This window comes from Fusarium falciforme, chromosome 3 (assembly GCF_026873545.1).
Source record: "Fusarium falciforme chromosome 3, complete sequence".
Classification (NCBI taxonomy): Eukaryota; Fungi; Ascomycota; class Sordariomycetes; order Hypocreales; family Nectriaceae; genus Fusarium; species Fusarium falciforme.
Genome location: NC_070546.1, coordinates 2025468 through 2047466, shown reverse-complemented (window position 1 = coordinate 2047466; position 21999 = coordinate 2025468). Strand labels below are relative to the sequence as shown.

The 21999-nt window shown below is 54.2% G+C and overlaps 6 protein-coding genes across 6 annotated transcripts; 2 read left to right on the top strand and 4 right to left on the bottom strand.

Moving 5' to 3' along the window:
- Positions 1-477: 477 nt before the first annotated feature.
- Positions 478-1025, top strand: NCS54_00395200 (Peptidyl-prolyl cis-trans isomerase; the record flags this gene model as incomplete). Its single annotated transcript, XM_053149506.1, has 2 exons — positions 478-510; positions 570-1025. The coding sequence occupies 2 exons, from the start codon at positions 478-480 to the stop codon at positions 1023-1025; spliced, it is 489 nt and encodes a 162-aa protein (XP_053005481.1).
- A 440-nt stretch (positions 1026-1465) lies between these two features.
- NCS54_00395100 (Hypothetical protein) lies at positions 1466-2758 on the bottom strand (the record flags this gene model as incomplete). Its single annotated transcript, XM_053149505.1, has 2 exons — positions 1466-2506; positions 2690-2758. 2 exons carry the CDS (start codon positions 2756-2758, stop codon positions 1466-1468), a joined length of 1110 nt encoding a protein of 369 aa, XP_053005480.1.
- Positions 2759-4353: 1595 nt separating this feature from the next.
- NCS54_00395000 (N-acetyltransferase domain-containing protein) lies at positions 4354-5424 on the top strand (the record flags this gene model as incomplete). Its single annotated transcript, XM_053149504.1, has 1 exon — positions 4354-5424. The coding sequence occupies one exon, from the start codon at positions 4354-4356 to the stop codon at positions 5422-5424; it is 1071 nt and encodes a 356-aa protein (XP_053005479.1).
- Positions 5425-5865: 441 nt separating this feature from the next.
- On the bottom strand, positions 5866-9139 carry NCS54_00394900 (Phosphotransferase; the record flags this gene model as incomplete). Its single annotated transcript, XM_053149503.1, has 5 exons — positions 5866-5960; positions 6066-7443; positions 7506-7585; positions 7732-8122; positions 9026-9139. 5 exons carry the CDS (start codon positions 9137-9139, stop codon positions 5866-5868), a joined length of 2058 nt encoding a protein of 685 aa, XP_053005478.1.
- A 3600-nt stretch (positions 9140-12739) lies between these two features.
- Positions 12740-14053, bottom strand: NCS54_00394800 (Mannose-1-phosphate guanyltransferase; the record flags this gene model as incomplete). Its single annotated transcript, XM_053149502.1, has 4 exons — positions 12740-13636; positions 13694-13840; positions 13937-13980; positions 14047-14053. The coding sequence occupies 4 exons, from the start codon at positions 14051-14053 to the stop codon at positions 12740-12742; spliced, it is 1095 nt and encodes a 364-aa protein (XP_053005477.1).
- A 3966-nt stretch (positions 14054-18019) lies between these two features.
- Positions 18020-18776, bottom strand: NCS54_00394700 (Hypothetical protein; the record flags this gene model as incomplete). Its single annotated transcript, XM_053149501.1, has 2 exons — positions 18020-18366; positions 18746-18776. 2 exons carry the CDS (start codon positions 18774-18776, stop codon positions 18020-18022), a joined length of 378 nt encoding a protein of 125 aa, XP_053005476.1.
- Between the last annotated feature and the right edge of the window lie 3223 nt (positions 18777-21999).

Below are 21999 nucleotides of genomic sequence, written 5' to 3'. Positions count from 1 at the left end.
ACAATTCTGTATGAAAATGGAAGACAAAAGTGCCAAATGACGTCTGTTGCGCTGCCCTGTGGCTGAAGAGGTCCGCTGTCAGCCAGGCTGCCACAGCCCGGCACCTCAGGTGAAAGAGAAAACGGACGCCAAAACAGCCATGAAGGCAACCTTCCTCTAAAGCATTAGGATATATTTATATAAAATTTACTAAAAATAGGATAAAAGATCTCCTAAAATTCGGAATGCTTTAGATATATTCTATCCCTATACTATTAGCTACCTTTAGGAGAGGATAAGCTAATACCTCTGTGCTGGTGTCTCGATTTTTTTGATGAACGTGTTCGGACAAGGAGGGAAGGTTTTAGCGCCATGGTTATTTAGTGGCCAATCGTTCCACAGGGAGCTAAACCACCAGGAACAGCGCCATCGCCAGCCTTGTCCCAAGCAATTCATGCCCCTCCATCTAAACTCAGATTTCGGTATAACAGAGCAATCATGACAACCAACATTCTAATGGAGACCACAATGGTACGCTGCTTCTACATGCTAGTAACGCCGAGCTTTGTCCGCTAACTTTTTACGTCCAGGGCTCCTTCACCCTCGAGCTCTACACGTCCCACGCGCCCAAGACGTGCAACAACTTCGCGACACTCGTCCGCCGCGGTTACTACGACGGCACAGTCTTCCACCGCGTCATTCCCAATTTCATGGTCCAGGGCGGCGATCCTACCGGCACCGGACGAGGCGGCACCTCCATCTATGGTGACAAGTTCGCCGACGAGATCGACCCGTCCCTCAAGCACACCGGCGCTGGCATCCTCAGCATGGCCAACGCAGGACCCGACACCAATGGTTCACAGTTCTTTGTCACCCTCGCTCCTACCCCCTGGCTCGACGGCAAGCATACTATCTTTGGAAGAGTCAAGTCAGGCATGGGAACCGTTCGCCGGATGGGAATGGTCACCACAGGGCCTGAGGATCGACCTGTCGAAGACCTCAAGGTTGTCAGGGCTCGCGTCGTCGAGGAGGAAGAGCAGGTATAGACTAGAGGTTTAGAAAAAAAGGCGTTTGAGAGGTTAGAATATTGGGTTACATGCCCGGCGTTGAGGAGTTGAGGCACAAAGTCGATCACAATCACGCATAGCTACAATTGATTGCGCAGAGAAATCTTGAAAAAAATTATCCATTCTTGTACGTTCAACGCCAAAAACGCCCCGGTCCATTTTCCGTGGATGCTGTGAATATCTGGTCCCGGTCCCTAGCCAACCAAACCGCCGTTCCAATGCAGTGCGTTTGTGAGAATAATACAGGTAGAAGAAATATCCTCGAGAAACAAATCCGTCCCCTGATCGCGCGTCGTGCGGCCTGCCTCTATCCGTATCCAACCAAAAATCACCTTGACCAGAAAGTGTAAGACAAGCGCCAACATTGCCATCATCAACAAAGACGTTTCTCCGAGTCAGTCACAAGGCCAGTCAGGGCCTTAGTGAGGTGGCGACGACAAGGTGTCTGAAGACTCCGACTCCCCGGTGGCCTCCCGGATGAGATTGGCCTTGGGCTTAGGCGAGCCCAGATGAGGCTTGTTCAGCTTGAGCTTCTTAACAGGACTGATACCCTTAGACACCACCTTCTTAGGGGCCACCTCGACTGAGTCTCCTTTTGAGTAGTCGGCCTTTTGCTCCTGGCTCAACGAGGAAAGACCCTTGGGCTTGTCCTTTTTGAGGCTCGGCTTCGTCTTCAGGATGACCTTCTTAGTAACCGACGTGGGCTTGAGCTTCTTCTTCTTGTGGCTGTTCTCCGAGTCTTCCTCTTCTTCGCTCGCGTCGCGCTTCTTGGGGCTGGCGGCGCGAGAACCCGGCGCGGGCGTCGCCTTTTGCGATGAAGGCGGCGTCGGGTCGTTCTGGGATCCGCCGTTGCTCAACTTCTGCGCCGCAGCTCGGCTGGCGTTGCGGCCGCTGTTGCCGATGCAAGAGCCCATGTGGTTATTGAGTCGGGTGACGAGAATGCAGCGTTTGCACTTGCTGCAGGTGGCTGATGGGAAGGACAAGACGTTGGGTGGTCGCTGTTCGGGCGCAGGAGAGTCGACGTTCTTCTCCATGTCCTTCTTCTTCTTGCCGCGACCGGGACCTGGTCCGACCCAACTCTGTCCGTAGATGTCGCATCCCGGCTTATCGATGTAAGGGTGCTTCTTGCAGTAGATGATACTCGGGTCGGGCTTCTGAGCGCCTTTGCCGTCGGTAGGATATAGAAGTCGAGGAAGATGGCATCGGGGGCATAGGATCTCAGCCGTCGTCTTGAGGGGGTTGCCCTTCAGCAAAACCTTGCCATCCTCGTAGATGGCAGCGTCTGTCTCGATCCGTACGTCTGGTTTCGAATCGGGGGTCGAGCTATCGGACGCATCGGATGCCAGCTTCTCGACTCGGATGGCAGCAGTGGTGGCCCTTGCCGTCTTCTCCTCGCGGTGCGTCTTCATCAACAAATCGCAAAGGACGTTGTAGAGCACATCGTCTAGTACCGCGTGTGCCTAAGCATCTCCAGCATTAGCAATACAGCCAAACAAACGGAAAGCCCAATGAAGCATCATCTGGATAGGGGTCGCAGAGGTGATTCATGTCGACAGAGGCGATGGCGCTCTAGGACGTTCCCGTGGAGGGAATCGCAGGGAGGTCGAGATGAGATGCGAAAGGGCAGATGAATGCATGCTTACCAACTTGTCCATACTACCGGCATCATCGCGAGCGCGGATGATGCCCGCCCTGCCCGTGCCAGAATTCATGATGTTCGCCGGGGAAGCAAGAATCCGAGCCAGGGCCGACGAATTTGTCAAGCGGAGGGTGTGTAACTGGAATCGTGTGATGATGCCGAGGAGCGAAACGGCAGCTACCGGGCGGAGGGGGGGGTGTGCACGGAATTCCGGCCGGGGTAGAGTTGTAAAGGGAAAAAAAAGCTGGAGATTCGCGGGAGAGGAATTGGAGAGTGAATGCTCGGGAGAAGAAGCTTTCAACAGCAGTGGAAGAGGAGGAATTAAAATATGAAGAGGGTAGTAGGAGCAGGCAAGTCGCAGTTCAATTCCATCCGAAACGGGTTAAGAAAAAAAAAGGACGAGAAAAACAAAGGTTGACAATCAACGGGAAGCTGCACAATAGCTGAGGTTCTATTGTCTGGTCTGTCCCCCAATCTGTTTGTAATAAACGGCGGGTGAGAGCAGCAACTGGGACAAGGCACGAGACCCTATGACGGTTTCCTGCCTTGTGATTGGGAGATATTAATGTAAGAGCAGTAATGAAAAACAGAAACCCCAGAAAAAAGACAAAGCCCAAAGATGGCCCGCCAGTGTCAAAACGGTGAGAAATGTTTGTTCGTGTTGGACGATGGAAGGATGACGGAAGAGCAGAAGGGGGATGGACGGGAAATTTGCAGGTGCCTTGAGGTGAGCCTCAGCAGAGCCAGTGCAGGTGCCACCACTGAAACCCAGGTGGGAATGGATCTCGGAAAGGAAAATCAACAGGCCCATGGATGAGCCAAGGACCAGAGCAGCACCAACGCAGCGGTGCATATCAGCCTGCACTATTACACGGCTACACGTAAATTATGAGGGAATACAGAGTCTATGGAAGTGGCAATGACCGCATAGCTTGCCTTGAGGCCAGATCTTTAACATGAAGCTTAAAATGCCATGGCATGACGGCAAGCTGTCCTCCAACTCTGTTCTTCCAGAGCCCGCGGGCGCCCTCCATCACGATCCCGCACGCTAGAATAGCCTACGGCCCCCTAAACTCTCAGGGGGCGGGGCACTCAGCTAAGGTACCAAACGCAAGGCACCTGATAAACAGCTGGAGCCTCCAGTTTGACGCATTCCCCCTCGTGCTGCTAATAACAGCCATGGATCGCAGTTCAACCCCTCTCTGCGAATGACGACGCAGCTCTCATGGTTCTCACGTGGGATTGGTCCCTTGAACTGATCCCGAACCTAAAAGAATCCAATCCGGTCCCCAATGATCCCATCGATCTAGGTAGCCAGGTGCCATAGTCACCTCCCTGCGCTAGTGCAGTTCCAGTTCCAGTTCCAGTTCTTGTTAGAGCCTCTCTCTCATTGCTCCAATCCAATTCATTTTTGCCCTGTCCATACAACTAGAGGCCAACTTGACGCAAGCATCCATACATGAAAACAACATTCCTGCTTTTTTACATCCTTACATTGCTGGCATCTCTTTCTGGCTCGTGCGGCTGAAGCGACCTTAAGTTGAGAGCCTCTCTCTCGCTTCCCCCCTGTCTTTTTTCTCTCTCGTTTCGTTTCCACCATCTCTCTCCCAAACCTCCAACCTAACGAGAGATACCTACCTCCAAGCGCATATATATACCGTCGTCAACATGTCGCTCCCGTCGACCAAACCCGCCCAGCTCTCCATCCGCTCCTTCTTCCAAGCAAAGACTCCAAAATACGCACCTCCGCCCTCTGCCGCTCTCTCGACACCTCCTCCGCCGCCGCCGGCAGCAGCTGCCCCTCCAAAAACCGTATCTCCCCCCTCTGAGCAAGAGGAAGCCGACGAGACATCAACGTTCGAACTCCCGCCTCTGCCAACGTCTCTTCCCCCCGAAGCCGACATTCGCCTCGTCTCGCCCTCTGACATCAACGCTTTGCGCCGCATCAACGCCCTCCTTCTACCCGTCAGTTACCCCGACAACTTCTATCAGCGCGCAGTTGATCCCGCCGCCTCCGGCCGCTTCTCGCGCGTCATCACATGGGCGCATGACGGCGCTGAGCCCAAGGTGGTCGGCGGAGTCGTCTGTCGCATCGAGCCTATTCTCGACTCCAAGACCCATGGCCAGGTGCCGCAGAACCTCTACATCCAGTCCCTTTGCCTCTTGTCGCCTTACCGGTCGCTGGGGTTGATCAACGCCGCTGTGGATAACATCATTGCGACGGCCGTGTCGGATTCTAGTCTCGACGTGGCCTCTGTCACGGCGCATGTCTGGACTGAGAACGAGGAGGGCCTCAAGTGGTATGAAGGACGCGGCTTCAAGAAGGACGACCAACCCATCCGTGGCTACTATCTCAAACTCCGTCCCGACTCGGCCTGGCTGGTTCACCGTCCAGTCGGCGCCTCCGTTCGAAGCTCCCTGCCTTCTTCGTCATCCTCAGCAACTCCACCCTCCATTCCCGCCAGCACGACTGCGGCCGTGGTAAACCTTCCTCCCATGTCGGGCCCTCCCAAGGACGGGGCCTCTAGGCCACCACTTCCCCCATCAGGTCGATCCTACCAGAATCAACGTCCTGAGACGGAATGGAACGACATGCCCGAAGATATGGTGGGCGGACTGTTGGTGCCACCAGGTCGCAAGCCTCTTCGCGAGCCAGGCTCTGGCGCAAGCTCGAGAAGCAGCTCGACGGCACGAAAGAAGAGAGATCGCTCTTACCCTGCTGCCGCCTTTGGTAGCTAGAGCATGACATGGTAGAAACAAGGCCGGGTTCAACTTGCCTACAAGGGACAAATAAGAAATGCTTCATAAAAGAATATGGTGTTAACGAACAGCAATGGATAGATGGACCTGGTAAGAACGACATTGATAAATGAATACATAAATACATAAATAAACAAATAGACGCTGCAGTTCGAAGAACTTGATTCACTTCCCTGGAACCTCATATGATGAAGAAACTGGCCAATCATAGAATTCTTTTCGTCATAATCAACTGCCTCATACCCATACAGTTTTTGGTGCGAACAACGCGAAACGTAACGTTTGAGACAAGAGACGCCAAAAGTCCCCAGGAATCAACATGAACATGTCTTTCCCATGCACATATATACATAACACTCACTCAATAGCGAGGTGAACACCCTAACATGGCCAAAGGCGCAAGTGACACGATAGGACTTCCTACCTACGCTTGGTCCACCAGAAAGCTGCTAGTGCGAGGGCACCAACGATGCCGCCGACCACGAGCGCGGTGGTTGAGATTAGGGGTTCGTCAGCTATCGAGAGTGTTAGCAGTGGTCGCTTGAGTTGGTCTAGGGGGGATGAATGCAAAGGGAGGGGGTGCGGAATGCCGCTGAAATGAGATTTATGAGGTCACGTACCGATGGCATTGGACAACTTGCGGCCTCGACTGGACTCGGCCTTGATGTCGACCAGGTAGTCCTCGGGCTTCTCCCTGCCGGCAGCGACAAGAGCGATCAGGGCGGCGCCGACGCCGCTACCGTCTTTGGCAATACCAATACGGATCTTCTCGGCGCCCCTGGGTCCGATGCCGTCAATGGCGCGGAGGGCCTCATAAATCATATCGCGGAAGAATGGGTAGTGCTCGACCAAGCTGCCATCGACACCAATGTCGATGACCTCCTCATTGGGGTCTTCGAGCTTGCCAGACTGAAGAGCGATGGCGCCAATGGCGACAGCGGACAGTCGGGCGGCACGTCGGCCGACAGCGTTGGAGACGGACTTGAAGGCCTGGGCATCCTCGAGCGAGGGTGTGTAGACGTGGAGCAGGTTCTCCAGCTCCTGGCGAAGAGTGGACAGCTCGGGAGTGTTGTCGGCCGCTGCTACCGACATGATGGAGCTGTCAAGTCCCCAGGGCTTGAGGAAGCCGGATTGGGGCGCAATGTTGGTCGTGGAACCCCAGTCGTTGGAGCTAGAGTTGAGGTCCTTGAACAAGGACGACTTTTCGCTGTTAATCATGTCGGCCACGGCAAGTCGCACGATCTCGCCCAGGAACATGCCTGACACGCGCTTCTCAAACATTTGGTCGCCGGGGTTCACACTCTCGGCATCCAGGGCCTTATCCCATGCCGTCGAGGGGAGAACGTTGAGCTGGTTGTCGAAGGAGCCCCATTCTGTGTTAACCACCATCTCGCCCGTTGACTTGTCATAGTCGCCTGTGATGGGTTTCTTGATGTTATCCAGCTTCTCCATGTAGGCGCCGTTGGTGCCAGTGCCGAAAATGGCACCCAGGATAGATCGGCTCTTGCCGGTCGAGGTGTACGAACGAGCCATGAGCGTGCCGACAGTATCGTTCACCAGCGCCGCAACCTTGACAGGGAGCTGGAGCTTGTCGATCTCGGTCTGAAGCAGTGCGCAGACGTCCTTGCCGACAGCATCGCGGATGTCGAAGCCCTTGGTCCATCGGATCAGCAGGCCCTTGTTAATGGCGAGCTGCTTGACGGGGAAGCTGAAAGTGAAGCCCAGGCGGAAGATGTGCTCGTCTCGGTAGCCCGAGGCGGTGCTGTAGGTGTTGCGCCGGCGCAGGTGGCTGTTGAAGTGCTCGGCATGGTGCTCCTTGAGGAAAACCTCGATCTGCTTGGCGAGGAAGGAGAAGAGCTCGGAGGCGGTCTTTGCGACCATGAGCTCCTTGGGGATGGCGACCTTGTTAAAGGTTAGGTTAAAGGTGGTGTCGCCGTTGAGCATGATGGAGCAAACTCGAAAGTTTGTTCCGCCGAGATCGACAGCAAGATACAGACCCTGCATGAGGGAAAAGTCATGTCAGTTGAAGCTTCTGTCACTCGCGTGCGCCAGAGTCTGACCTTTTCTGTGCCATTGGGGACGCCTGTGACATAGGTTGGGATCTGCTGGAGGCTGGTACCCTCCTTCGAGAGGCCCTCGTCTGGAAAGCGCGCAAAAAATCAGTATCATGAATACGTGGAGGTAAATTCGGCGGTATGCGACAGAGCATCATGAGAGGGGAGCTCCCCCTGCAAGACGCCACAGCGTTTACGCCAAACGACAGTGCCTGCAGCGAAAGAGACGTACTCATCTGCCTCAAGAATTCCTTGACATGACGGTTCAGGTCGTCATTGGTAAAGTCGAACTCTTGGACGACACGGTTAGACTCGTCGGCGAGAGCCATGGCGATGGGTCGTGAGGTGGGCGGCGCAGTCGAGAAGGGAGAGGGAATATGGCAGACGGGTTCGGAGGCTGCAGGAGCAGGCGGCGAGGAGGAAGGATAAAGTCGAGGGAGGAGGAGGTGATGTAAGGATGAAGGAGAGAGGAGGAGGAGGAGGGAGGAAATTGAAAATGAAGCAGAGGTGGACAGCAAGTCTTGTCGCAGCGGGAGCCGGAGCTGCTGGAGCTGGTGCTGGTACCGCTGGGGAAACTGGAGCTGGAGCTTGGCGTCACCGTCACCGAGCACAAGCTGCGAGAGCTGCTGACGGATGCTGTGTCAGTGGCTGAGGAATATCCAATGGCGGCCGCTGGTGGGGGGGCTTGGGGATCATGGATTGGGAGAGCAGAGCTGCTGGGAGAGGAGAGTGGAGGGAGGGCGTGGGCGTGGATAAGAAGACGGGAGAGAGAGACGAGACGGAGGGGAAGACTGGAGGTCAGCCCAGGGCATTAAGAGGTCGACCCAGGACGCAATTGCAGGGACGGGGATGAGCATCTGAACACCGAGAAGCCCCCAAATTTCGGTGGATTCCAGAAGCTGGAACATCCATATCCCTCCATATTGGAACACCTGAGACGTCATCCAACCCCAAGCTTCGGCCGTATTACTCGCAGGTTTCCAAGGTTCTGACCTCGAGAACAGACGGACTCTCCATGAGCTCCAGTTCACTTCAGTTCATCCCAGTGCCGCCGGCCGTGGAGAGCCCGCAAAGTGGAGAGATGGGTGCGGGGGAGACGTCTTCGAGGCTCCGCTAATACGCCGAGCTCGCCGCTTCTTGGGACCTCAACGTCTTTTTTTCCCTCGGGGCCATAAGAGGCAAGGCATTGCAATGGATTGGATGCCATCATCGTCTCGTGCAAATCTTGGTCCCCCCGGGTAGCAAGGTTTCGGTCAGGCCATGCATGATCTCGCCGAGCCCAGGCTTGCGGTACCAGGTGAGGTGAGAAGAAGCATGGATCCAAGATTGCAGACTGCACCGGGGAACCAGCTGCACGGGGGAGCGAGACAATTGATTGATTGATTGACTGGCTGATTGAATGATGTATGGTGTGGGTGGTGGTGGGTATGTAGCGGGAACAGAGCTTGGACAGCCCCAGGGATGATATGATGGCCAGTAAAGACCATGTACCAGAGGAGAAAAAGCAATAGAAACAATGCACTCACCACTAAGACGACGATAATAGCCACGCCTCTGAGAAACAATCCAGGCCACACACGTTTCCTCGTCTCGGCGCCTTGACGTTCACGTCCATGTCCATGTCCATGTTGGGCCCCCATTGTCTTGACACCACACCGAGGCCAGGACCCTTGCAGTCCCTTTCTCGTGGTTTGGTTTGGTTTGAGTAAACGGCGAACGGGTGTCCTGACTTGACCTCGTGCCTTTTTTCCAGAGTGAATGAGAAAAATAAGCCGAGGAATGCGGGCAGAACGTGCAAAACAGGCGAGCGACCCGCGATGGATCTCCCCAGATTCAGGCGTTACGTCGGCGTCTATTCGCGACCCCAGAGCATCCCGCCGTCGCCGCCGCGATGGTGCAGGTGCAGCTTCGAGGTATTTCGCTGCTGGCAAACGGGCCGTCTCGTCCACATCCACGTCTTGCGGCAGCGCAGCTGACGGAGAAACCTCCCGTCCACCCTACCTACCTATCAGGCACGAGACACCAAAAGAGCGAGGGCGGCTTCGGCGCTGGGAAAATCTCGTGAGTCTCGGGCTATGTACGGATGCTGCGCTGTACAAGTGAAGTACCCGGGGTTGGATCGACTGCCTCGAACGGTGTAGTTCCAGTAGGTAGGGCGCCTCCGGTGGTGGCTTCAGCCTCAAGGACAAGGACAAGGACGCGGGCTGCACGACGCAAGGCACAGGCTGCTGCTGCACGTAGACTATCCTCGGAAATGCCGGCGCCCGGGAAGATGCCACACTCGTTCGTTCGGGAAGCAATCACTGATCTTTCGGTCCGGCCTGGTTGGGTGCTGTAAATGCGATGCGATGGCCAGGTCACTCGTAGAGAGCAGGGTAAAATAGGTCGATTCTGGTCCTCGGCAGTGGCTGGTGTTGGTCCGATGACGGGGATCACGGTTTGACAATCCGCACCTTGAAAGTCGAGCCAAGAGGTATCGTTTTTCGCCCTCTCAAAGGGTGTCTCTCGTAAGACGTCAATCGCAGTCGGTTGGGCATTGGTGCAGAAGAGAAGCAGAAGCTCGACAGGAAGGAAAAAGAAAAGGGCAGAGGCGCTATACATGCGGCTTCATACTAAGCTTCACACTCCATTCCCCATGACACCGCTACTTTCTGCACGACCCTCAAAAGAGGCGGTATACTTCCCGCGAGCCAGGGCTTCCTATCTACCTTGTCACGGAACTGTTCTTGTTGGACGATGTGAATCTGCTTTGACCTTTTCTCATCAATCTGACACGAGAGGCATTGAATATTTTATTCTCTTCATAATGGCACACCTCCCAAGAGATTCTAACCATCATGACCTCGAATACAACCCATGCACGAGTTCTTCCTAGCGTAAGCTGTACCTCTAAGTCATCTCCAAAACCACTGGTTCTTATAAATTCTTGGATAATCCTCTCACTCGATTATCTAAAACGCATCGTGGGGTTATGTAAGTCTCACAACACTCACTCTGACGACTTTTCAACCACTTCAACAAGTTCAAATCGAAGCAAAATTGTCATCAACCGCCTCCTCCAGACCCCAGCCCCGGATCCCCCACGTCCATGGGCCCCCTCCCCAGTTGACCAGGACTGGGGTCTCACCGAGGCCACGGGCTCCAGCTCGCAACCTCCAATGCCGGTCGGCCACCTTCACCGTGGTGTATTGCCAATCACTGATAGGCAGGAGAGCCAGTTGGACGCCTGTCATTGAAAAGGAAGCTCCTTTCCGCCATCTCAGCACACCGAGGCTCGAGCTTTCAATATATCTGGTCAGCAGACACTCAATCTGCAATACCATGGACTGATCTCGAGATTGCCGTCTGTGCAAAGCGACGAGACAATCTGTCTTCACCCCTGAGTAAGGGCTGCTTGACCGACTCAGCATGAGCAATGATATTGCGGAATTCATCCCAGTCCAGAACTTGCTTCGCGAGGAAGTGGGAGAAACCCGGTACCGGCAAGCTACCTTCAGATGCAACACCAAGCACCAGATCCAGAGAAGACTACACGGGCTCTGAATCGCTGCCGAACTCACCCACAGTGAACTTATGATATCTATTCAGAAAGGGACACATCCCAAAGCTGGCTCCCATGGCGTACCTGCATCAAGAGAGCACCAATCCAAGGACTAGCACGTCCTGCGATTCATCCTCCAGATGAACACTCTACAATACGATCGATTGAGAGGGGCTAAATAAGGAAGAGTATTATAATTCATGACACAGGTTAGGGGAAGAGAACGGACAATACTTGGGTCTGTCAAGATATTGATGAGATCGCCTCCCATCGCTCCCCTGTTCCAGGTCTCGAAATAGGCCCCCCAGTGGAGAGAGCAGAGCATCACGGTACTTACGCCAAGTCAGTTCATGGCCATTCACGGCGAGGCCTGTTTTATAAATCACACACAGGTTTTAAAGACACCACCACAATCAGCTCCCAGGACTCACTCACAACTAGCACGTTGCTGGGGGTCGTTGTCAAGCGCCAGGCTAGGCCGCTGAGCTTCACGATAGTCGAAGTCGGCAATCGTATCTGAAACATGCTAAGCAGTAGCAACTTGGAGAATTCAACCTAGAACGGCGGAACCAAGCTATCGGTCATGGTGAGACAGAGGAGTGAGCAAATAGACGTGGCGTATGAGACATGCGAGATGTCGATCACAACCGTTGGCAAGATAGTTCCCGAAACTTGGGGCAGGATCATAGAGCGAAACATTTTCCGAGTCTGTCTCTCATATTACCAGATAGGTAGGTGATGCGCATGGCAAGCCTATGAGGGTTCTCAAGTCCGTCATGTTACGAAGCAACTGATGTGCAGCCCGCTGCCATTCATTGAGACGTTTAAAGAAACATATCTCGCCGAAAGCGTCGGATAGGCCCATGGCTAAGCCTCTTGTTCAACTCATGCCCTGCATTAGGAGATTTCCACTTTGAGATCTCATAATGGTGGCTCGGGGGCAGGCTGTTGACGGTGGACACGACCGAGTTTGTTCAAGTGCAAGACCAAGACATGATGCAGGTCGAGATTGTATTGGAGTTTAATGCTTCAGCAAAACGGATCATGTCTAATGTGAGATAGGAGATCGCAAGTAGTACACCCCTTCGTAGTGGGTCGAGTACTATGGGGGTGCTTGCGTCTGGACGTCAACTTTACACTCGAGTAACCTTTTACCAACCCGACTAGATGGTCAAGACGAGTGTTGAAAAGGCACAAAGCAAGTATGGTATCATCACTCTTCCAGACAAACATTCACATTATATCACTCAAAGCAAGTGGCTACACCAAGTAGAGCTTTCAAGATGGTCTATACCACCCTTGTTCAATTCAATAACCTATAAAAGCATTGTACACGGCTTCTTGAAATCACTGCCATGAAACCTGCCTGCCTGACTGCCTGCTGCCTTTGACCTTGGGCTTGCCTGCCTGCCTGCCTTCTGTAAGTACCGACCTTGACGCCAGATAAACACGCATAAAAGGGGCATCAGACAATTGCACAAAAGTATTAAGATAGAGAGAGCGGCAGGCTCTGAACTTCCTCCCACACGGCCCTCCTGGTATACGACGGTGGCCAGCACATCTTTCTTTCGAGAGTGGTGAATTTTTATCAAGTGTAATTTTTGGTCGTTGTTCGAGATTATTGCGTAGGTGAAGAAGGGCTTCGCTGGTGTGTCCTCCAGCGAGCCGTTAAGACAAAGTCGGGGTCTGAGTTGGCTCCTCACATGATAATGGCGGGGATGTCAACGTTGGCCTTGATCGACTTGTGAGGGAGGACGCTGCCACCGTTGACGTAGATCTCGTCGCCGATTGTCACGTCGTCACCCAGGACTGTCACGTTCTCGAGACGAGCCCATCGGCCGACAGTGCTGTTCCAGCCGACGATGGTGGACTTGACCCAGGCGTGGTCCTTGACCTTGGATCCGCGGAGCAGCACACATCGCTGCAGGCGGACACCGTCGCCAATAACAACATCGGGGCCAACAGTGACGTTGGGTCCGATTCTGCAGTTCTTGCCAATCTTGGCCGAGGGGTGAATCATGACGTTGCCACCGTGGACGAAGGGCTCGGTGGGGGGAGTGAGCTCCTTGCTACCCCGCTTGGTGAGCGAGGAGAGGTACAGGCATGTGCCGCTGAGGAAGTCCTTGGGCTGACCAACGTCCATCCAGAAGCCCTCGAGGTCGAACGAGTGCAGCTGGTTGTCGCGGACCATGGCGGGGAAGGTCTCCTTCTCGATCGAAGTCGGGCGGAGCTCGATACGGTCGAGGATGGAGGTGTTGAAGATGTACATGCCGGCGTTGATGCGGTTGCCGACGAACTCGACGGGCTTCTCGACGAATCGGTCGATCAGCGAGCGGTGGCCGGGCTGGTGGACAACGACACCATACTTGGAGGGCTCCTCGACCTTGGTGACGACGATGGTACCCTCGTTTCCGTGGCTCCGGTGGAAGGCCAGGAGGTCCTGGAAGGGGTAATCGCAGATGACGTCTGAGTTGAGGACGAAGAAAGGGGAGTCGTCCTTGGCGAGAATGGACTCGGCGAGCTTCAGGGGTCCGGCAGTGTCGAGGGGCTCAGACTCGACAGAGAACTCAATGTTGATGTTGTACTTTTCCTCATACTGAGGCGCACGTCAGCCCACATCTTTTGCATGTGCAATGGTTGATTCTTGTCTTACCTCAGCCAGGAACTTCTCCATGATCTCGGGTCGGTAGTTGACAGCGAGCACGATGTCAGTGACGCCAGCTGCGACCAGCGCCTCGATTTGGTGCACGATCATGGGCTTGTTGCCGAACTCGACAAGAGGCTTAGGGAGGGTGAGGGTCTATCGCAGAGCTGTCAGCGTTTCGCTCGACGAGGCGAGAGGAGCTCGGCGCAAGCTTTGCGCAGCTCGGTCAGGGAGCTCAGAGGGGCAACGTACGAGAGGGCGAAGGCGAGTGCCGAAGCCACCGACAAGAATGAGTCCTAGAGAAGGTCAGCATGCTGCGAGAACCTCGAGAAGCTACACGAGCTCCACGACTTGAGGCATACCCTTCATGATTGCGGTGTTGAGAAACTGCTACGTATGCGAATCGGCCGAAGGCAAAGGGGTAACAGCGAATGTAAGAACAGAGAGCGACAAGCAGCGAGGTCCCGAAAGGAAGGGAAGCAACCTCGACAGGATTAGATTAGAAAAGAGGTAAGGGTATCGATAGATCGTGAGTGAGGAGGAAGAATAAGTCGTCAGTCAAGCTCAGAGAGGGAGGAAGAAGGAGAAGAAAAAGAAGGTCGAGCAGGCAGAGGCGCGACTTTGAATTCAGGAGGGAATGGGGATGGATCGAAGTGGGGATGTTAAGGCCAACGTGCTAAGATGGATTGCAGGCTGAGAGTTAACTTGCCCGTGCTTGACGGAGAGGGTGGGGCCGCCGAGGGCCAGGCGGGCAGGGGGCGCGCTCAGAAGGGTAGGTACCTGCGCCTCGTACTGGCCGGGTGCATCCTCCCAGCAGATCTCGTAACTGCTATAGGGCCTCTTGTAACTGAGATGCGCTGTATGGACTGCAAATCCACAAACAAGCATACGTAGTATGCATTCGCTGGCTGTCGATGCATGTTTTAGCTTACAGGTTGTTATTTATGTCTAAAAAAGACGGGATGGTTCAGCCCAACCCCTCCTTCAAAGACACAGCTCTTGTTCTCTCAAATCCTCCAAAACTCGTCTCCAACATCGACCACAACTTCAAGATTACCTACCTACCCCCATCCCCCCATCGGTTTGGCACTAGTGGCCGCCTACGCCTCACGGGGCAGACGGGCCAAACGCGCGGGCGAAGCTCGACACGAGGCCCCGTGATGAGAGGCTGTTGGAAAGGGGTCCGGGACGCCAATCACGGGCACCAGGCGGGGCGGTTGTGGCTCGACAGCCATTTCCCGAAATTGGGCGTCATATTTTCTAATCGAAGAGCGCGGTGACTGCCCCCTGATGGGACGGTTGTAGTAAATGCGCGCTTCCGTGCTTCTGGAAGGACTAATAATCAATCTCTGACGCAGTCCAGACGGATGTGACCGCCTCAGCCGCGGGTGATTGCGTCCAAGTAATGAGGGTAATATCACCATCTAACGACGCCAACGAACGACAAAGCTCCATTCCCCTGGATCCAATCCAAACCAATACTTCCTCTACATCGGACAAGGCGTTGCCGCTTATTGGTGATCTAGGTCCAAGTTTCAGACTAGCTAATTCTTCAACGTGGATTTTCTCCTTTTTTCCTTTTTTTTTTTTCTCTCTCTCACCTCTTCCCATGTCTCTTTAATCTTGCCTCCTTTTTTTTTCGTCATGTCTCATGTTTACCATCGTCATGAGGCCTGTCTTGTCTGGTCTGAGTGGCATCAGCCCAGTGGCACCATGTCCCCTTACTTTTTTTCCCATTCAGGAGGTGGCCACTTGGCCTTTCACGAGCTGTTATTCCCGTCTTTAACTCTACAACCCCTGGCCAGACCCTGGAATTCAATTTACTTGTTTGCCATTTCGTGTTGATGCATTGCATTGTGCTCCTGACCCCATCATATCGACATCTGATCTTGCCAATTGCATCCCGCTGATTGGAGCTTCTTTGCCTCTCTTATGCTTCAAGCTCCTCGTAACGACGCGGCAATCTCGTAATCCCCTCCAAATTTATCCCACACTTCACCCACAACCACGCCATCTCGCTTGAACTCCATCTCGCGGGGGCCATGTCGTCTAGTAGACCACCCTCCTCAGCCTCAAACCCCCCCGTCTGACACGTCCACTCACATCATCCTGCATCTCGCGACCCCACGAAGAGCTGGACAGATCTTCCTGTTGTCGACTCCCCCATCCGGTCTAGCCTCGTCGTCCGTCTTACCCTGAAGGCTGTCAGTTAGAGTCCCATGACCGCGCAGCAGCTGTCTTTTAATAAACTTTGCCTCAAGGGTGGGAGCACGAGGACGACATTGGCAGGCAATGGCGATCTTTTGCTGGTGCTGATCATTGGTCCTTTGTTTCACAGCAGTGCCACGACACCCCAGACGTCATCGCTAAAGACCTGGGCGGCTAGGTCTGAAACTAACATGGTGGACGTCGTCAAGGTGTTTAGCTATGCAGACCTCAACTTCATAAGATCACCACTAGAACATGTCTTGCATGAATCTTGGTGATACTGGGCCATTCGTAAACTCCCTACCCTGCAACGACTCGGCGATTCTGTTTTAGGTTTGGTTCATCTCATTGACCCGAACCCATGTATCTTGAACATACATGACACATGTAGGGTGTTCATTAACAACCTGGGCGCAGCTGGACACTCCTCAACCCGAGAAGCTTCCGGCCCTTCTCATTCCTGCAACTAGGTTAGAAGAGCCGGAACTTATTTCGAAAGGCATCTCCAACCAGGAAGCACCATGCCTCGCCAACCACTTATTTCCTCAGCCAGCCGCACTCAACTTGGCTTGCTCCTCTGGCACGAACCACTGCGTCTGGTATGTACGTACGTACAGCAGAGTTTCGGAAAAAGCAACTCTATCCACCTTGATCCCGGCCTCTCTTTAATCAAGGGTTTATTTCCCCACGTTTCGGTACACCTCATCGAGTGCAGCGGCCCACCCTAGCTCCTGGGTCGAAATGGTTGATTGCCGTGCTGACATGACCCGGGTTCGGTTGTCATGTAAGTGAGAACCATGGTGGACCGGTGTGTACGGGAAATACTGATGTGTGTAATAGGGACACGCCTGTTGTTGCTGTTGTTGAGGCTGACTTCCCCTCCCAATGTAAGCATCTTACATCCATCCCGTGTACTCATCAATCTGCACCATATGAGAGGTCACGACATAGACTCTCCATCTCTACCGACAGCAGGTGCAAGTAAAAAAAGGTCGTTATCATTGGCGTCGTTAAAATATCTTGTCATCATACTCCATCACTGTCCATACTCGAACTCGTCACATCATCCGCTTCATCCCACATTGTTCAACCGTAAACAACAAAAAAGTCAACGCTGGCTTCCCCGATGCACAAACTTTTCCCCTTTGCAGCACAGTTCGTCCTTCATCTTAAATCCTCAAACCCCGGGAAAAATAGCAACCCAAAGTTGCTAGTCAAGCCTGCCCCTCGACCATTTTTGATGATAAAAAGCCCCAGCAAAATTTCGATAGAAGGACGCCTTTTCTCTCTCTCTCATTTTGGTTGTTTTGTCGTAAGCTGGTCGTACCTGGCGTGTAAAAGCCGGGCTGGCTTGAATTCGTGAAAAGAATCTACCCTCCCCTGTGAATGGCGTCGCAGAATCGTTGAGCTTTTTGTCCAAACGCAGACTTTTCCCTTCCATCTTTTTTTCTTTTTTGTTGGCCACTTCCCTCAACTACGTGACCACCCTGAGCAAATCCTGCAGAAAACAATCGTGGTGTGCCAGTATCGCTGGAAGAAGTATTCCCGTAACGCCCATGTCGGTGACCTCGTCATGAGCTCTGAGTGATGGACACCCACTCAAACCGGACCGAATATTCAAGGTTTCGTCAAGGCAAAGGAAAATTGGAATAGGAGTGAACAAGAGAATAACGTAGGTGAAAAATCAGTCCAATCTCGTGTGAGAAGCAAATGACGCAAGGTAGGTAAAAGCAAAGTCGCATATGCCGGCCGTCGGAGTGAAGCTGCATCTAAGTCGTATCATATCATCATGAGTCGTTGAAAAATGGCCAGAGGATTTGGAGGCGGGAGTCGCCTTGTCTCTTGCCAAAAGAAGAGAAGAAAACAGAAAATGAAGAAGATGATGAAGAAAGTCGAGGATTCTTCCTTGAGTCTCGTGAGAGAGGTTGCCGAGGGAGGTCGGTGTGGGTATATCCCTCGGGGTAGCTGTGAAGCATTTCAACCGCTTGTAAGTCGTCTTGTGCCTGGGCTCCTTTCCCCTGTGCTTCCAAGCATGGTTTCACGTGGGTGACTTCCATGCCGATCTAAGCCCGTTGGTGTACTATCAACTTGGACCCGAATAACCGTCGTGAGCTGCACCGGCAGCTTCTACTCGAACGAGGCTGTCGAGCTACTGCTCGAGTGATGACCTGATCGTCGACTGTGGCGGTCACTGTCCCGGGATGAAGTGTGACGACTCTTGCGGCGGCGGCCCGAGTCCTGAGCAGGCAGGCCCTGGACGATGCCGTTGCGGGCCAGCATGCCTCCGTTGACAGAGAAGTTGCGACAGACCATAAAGGCACGCATGGCGGCGTTCTCCTGAGCAAGAACGTCAGACTCGTAGGCGAGATCCGTCTGGTACTCGCGGCCGTTGACCAGGACAAGACAAGTGTAGCCGCTGTGGTCCCGGTAGCACTCGTACATGGGGTCTGTCCATCCTCGACGCCGGCAGAGGCCTGTTTGAAATCTTGGTTAGCAAAGAGTCCTTTCTTCTTTGTGTTTGAATAGGCACTCGGCCATGGGGGAAGGTCGTGGTCGAATGGCGTCAGTCTCGTCGTCATGCCAACGCGAGACTTGAAGGCCTAAGTCTTCTAAAGTCTGGCATTGCCATGATTCCTCGACTAACATTGACGCAGTGGCATGGTCCAACTTGGACTCAATGTTGTGAGTGGATGTATAACCGGGAGATGTGCCGTTGTCCCCGCCACTTCGGCGTCAAAGAGTCACCGCAGGCGGGGAACTCGGTTTCACCCAGCGAGTGATGAATCAATTGCCGATGGCTGGACCGGAATTGACTTCTCAAAAGGGGCTGAATTGATTCATGGACCAACTTACTCTCGAGATACTGCATGTAGAAACCGCCCATTGTGATAATTTGTGTGGTGGCGTTCACCGAGCTGCGCCGGAGCGTCGAGGCCGAGGACGGTTGCGGTTGAAGGAAGGAGCAGAAAAGTGGAAACCGAGCTTGTAAGAGCGCGCCTCTGATGCGGGAGACCGACCAGTGTGGGACAGGCCGGAGAGGGGGGGGTTCGGAGGGGAGAAAAAAAAAATAAGAATAATAATGGCAGAGTAAAAAACAGATCAAGAACGCTTGTCTAGAAACCAGAAAAACAGCGATGAACGCAGAGAGGTAGGCCAAGAGTATAATCCAATTCCGTTTGGTTCACCCAAGAATCGAGCTCGAGACAAGGACAAGGCGGAGCGCGGACGGAGGTGGAGGCGACGACGGGATATCAACCTGCCCTTTGATTCAAGGTGGCAGGGTGCGAGATAGACAACGGGGATTGTAGAATTGAGACTGGAGTAATCCTGGTGAATACTCAATGCCTGCCTCTGGAGGGCAGAGATGCAAAAAGGCGTTCAGGGTCCTGTCAAATTGGCTTCGAGTCGTGTGCCGTGGAGGTAGGTAGGGGGGGCTCTGGTGGGTGCGAGCGAGATGGGATGGATGGGGGTGGTGGATGATAGAATAGATGGGATAGAAGATGGAGAACGAGAACGAGAGCGAGCGAGGGAGAAGGTTTTGAAGCAGAGCAGAGTAGAGACGAAGGAAGCTTCAAGATAAGAAAGGGCTCGGGAGAAGGGTCCAGTAAGTATGGTAGGTACTGTAAGGATACCGGCCGGATAGGATACCTTGCTTGGTCTTGTCAAAAGCTCCGTCCGTCGCGACCTGACTGACCTGCGAGTGCATCTGCTGCAGACGAGTCGAGCCGATGGCACGGCGAGACATGTGTGCCTTTATTGCAGACAGCTTGTTAGCGCGGGGACAGGGGGTGTCTGGAGACAAAGGACGACGCGCGAATGGAGGCAGATGCAAGCAACGATGCGGCTCTCGAAAGAGTGTGACCCATCTTTGCTGTGTTGGCCTACCTGGTTGCCAGTTGATCAAAGTCGCTGGCGACTAGGCCACTCCACCGGAACACATGGAGGATGCAGCGACCAGGCGATCTCTGATTCCCAAAGTTAACGCCTTCGGCCACCGGCGTACCACGAAGGGACCTAGTACGTTCCATTTTTTTTTTCTCCTCCTCCCGGGTCCGTCTCCTCTCTCGGTTTTTTTTTTGTTATTGTTTTCTTTCCACTCCAGAGTCTTTTTTTCTTCTCCTCCAGCAAGGCCTCTTGCGCCAAACTCTATGCTCTCGCTTGCCCCCATCCCCCTCTCACCGTGCAGCCCCCGATGCTACCGGCGCACTCTTCCATCCGTGTCCGGCCGTGCTGCTGCGTAGATAGACAAGAGGGCATGATGGCATGGCCTTAGGAATGGGGGGCGATGGGGCCAGTCAGGGCCCGGTCTGCGAAGCTCATGCAGACACGCGATTGAAGATGCATCACTACGACATGGCAGCAATTTCCAACTTGCTTTAGCTTCAAGTCAGGTGGCGAGGACGGCTTCACCTCAGTGGCCCGGAGCGGGTAACTCGTTTCTGGTCGTCAGGTCAAGCACCTCGAAGGAAGAGTCAAGACGTTGAGGGGCGAAATGACCTGCAGCCATCAGGTACTGTAGACAAAGCGAAGCGATACCAGCACCTACATCAACAACAAGACAAGCAGAACAGGATGTGCCTGGCTCACTGCCACCATCTGGACCTCCGAGATCTCTGCTTTGGCGGCCACTAATGCACAGCAACCAGCCCAAAGTACCAGCTTGTATAACAGCAGAGCCAGAGGCTGGACGGCGAGGGGCACCAGCCAGCACCAGCACCAGCACCAACCCACACCCGGGTCCCCTCCCCTCGAGCGCCGAGAGCCCCGCGGCCGGAGCTGCTGCAGGGCACCTCGGCCTGTCTAAGGTACCTTCATACTGTACCTGCCCTGCCAGGCCATTGCCATCAGTGCCGCAGCCAACTGGAAGCGGAAATTCTCAGGACCGGGGATTGGCATCTGCTAGGATCTTGTTCTTGATCCTCGTCTGTCTGTCGCGCGCGAAATGGGCGGCCAAGTTGTGCGGCCTAGTCGAGGGACTAGAGTGTCGCGCTGGGGCCAGGCGACAGCGACTCAGTGAAAGCGGGCCACGTTCTCAACTCCATGTGGCGGTTGCGAATGTGTACGATTCGTACCCAGTAAACTTCACAAAGCGCGCGGGTCCCTGAGGCATATTAGAGGTTCAAGGGAGATTTGAGGACGTGCCTGGCTGATCAGCTGCGGGAAGGTATTCAGTCTTCCCTCGAGATAAGCGAGAGACCAAGTGTCGAGTCCGAAATAGCAACATGGAGAGCGGAGTTCCATCATGATGCACTGCACGCGAGTAAACTTTTGGCTGCAGTCTCAGTGGCCTGGTTGTCGGCCGTCGAAGAAGAAGCACAGGGCAGCGAACAAAGACGACGATGCCATGAGCAGAGTAACTCAATAGTGACACCACACGCAGCAGCCAGTCAAGCCGGTCGACGACAGTCCACTTTCTGCTTCCCACTCCCTCCCTCCCCCAGCCCAGGGCCCCAAGGAAAGGGTCGGTGAAGCAGCGCGACGACGTGCATGAACAGGACAGTCAGTGGCTGGCCCTCTGCCAGTGGACCAACGACCATGATCCCTCTCATCCCTGCCCACCATGCCCTGTGCCATGCATCCACCGGCGCGGGTGTGTGGGTGCCGCCGTTAGGGCTGTCCCCAGCAACGCAACGCAGCAGCAGAGGCAGAGAGAGGCAGCAGCAGCAGAAGCAGGCGAGCATCGGCATGCCTCCCTCCCCATAGAGAGGGAAAGAAAACGGTGAAAACAGCATGATTGATTGGACACTGGAGGATGCTCTTCCTGATGCAGCCTCGATGGTGTGGCCAGAGGGTGTGTGCATTGCAGATTTGGCAGCCCGGGAGTGCAGCTCGATTGAAGAATCATATGTGAGAAGCGAAAAAGGCTTGGGTGCACTGGGGTAAGCCAAGTGGCAGAGGCCTGTGCATGGCATGGCAGTGAGATGTGGCCAGGATTCATGGACTGGACGGACGGGCAGTCTGTGTTGAGGAGGGGAAGCAGCGTCCGAACTCCGTACTTGCCTTAGCTACAGTATGGGCAAGGGAGGGGGAGGGGAAGCGGATGGCAGGAGGGACCACGCAAGAGGCGCGAGACAACGACTAAAGTGAGGGAAGAAGGGAAGAGGGCA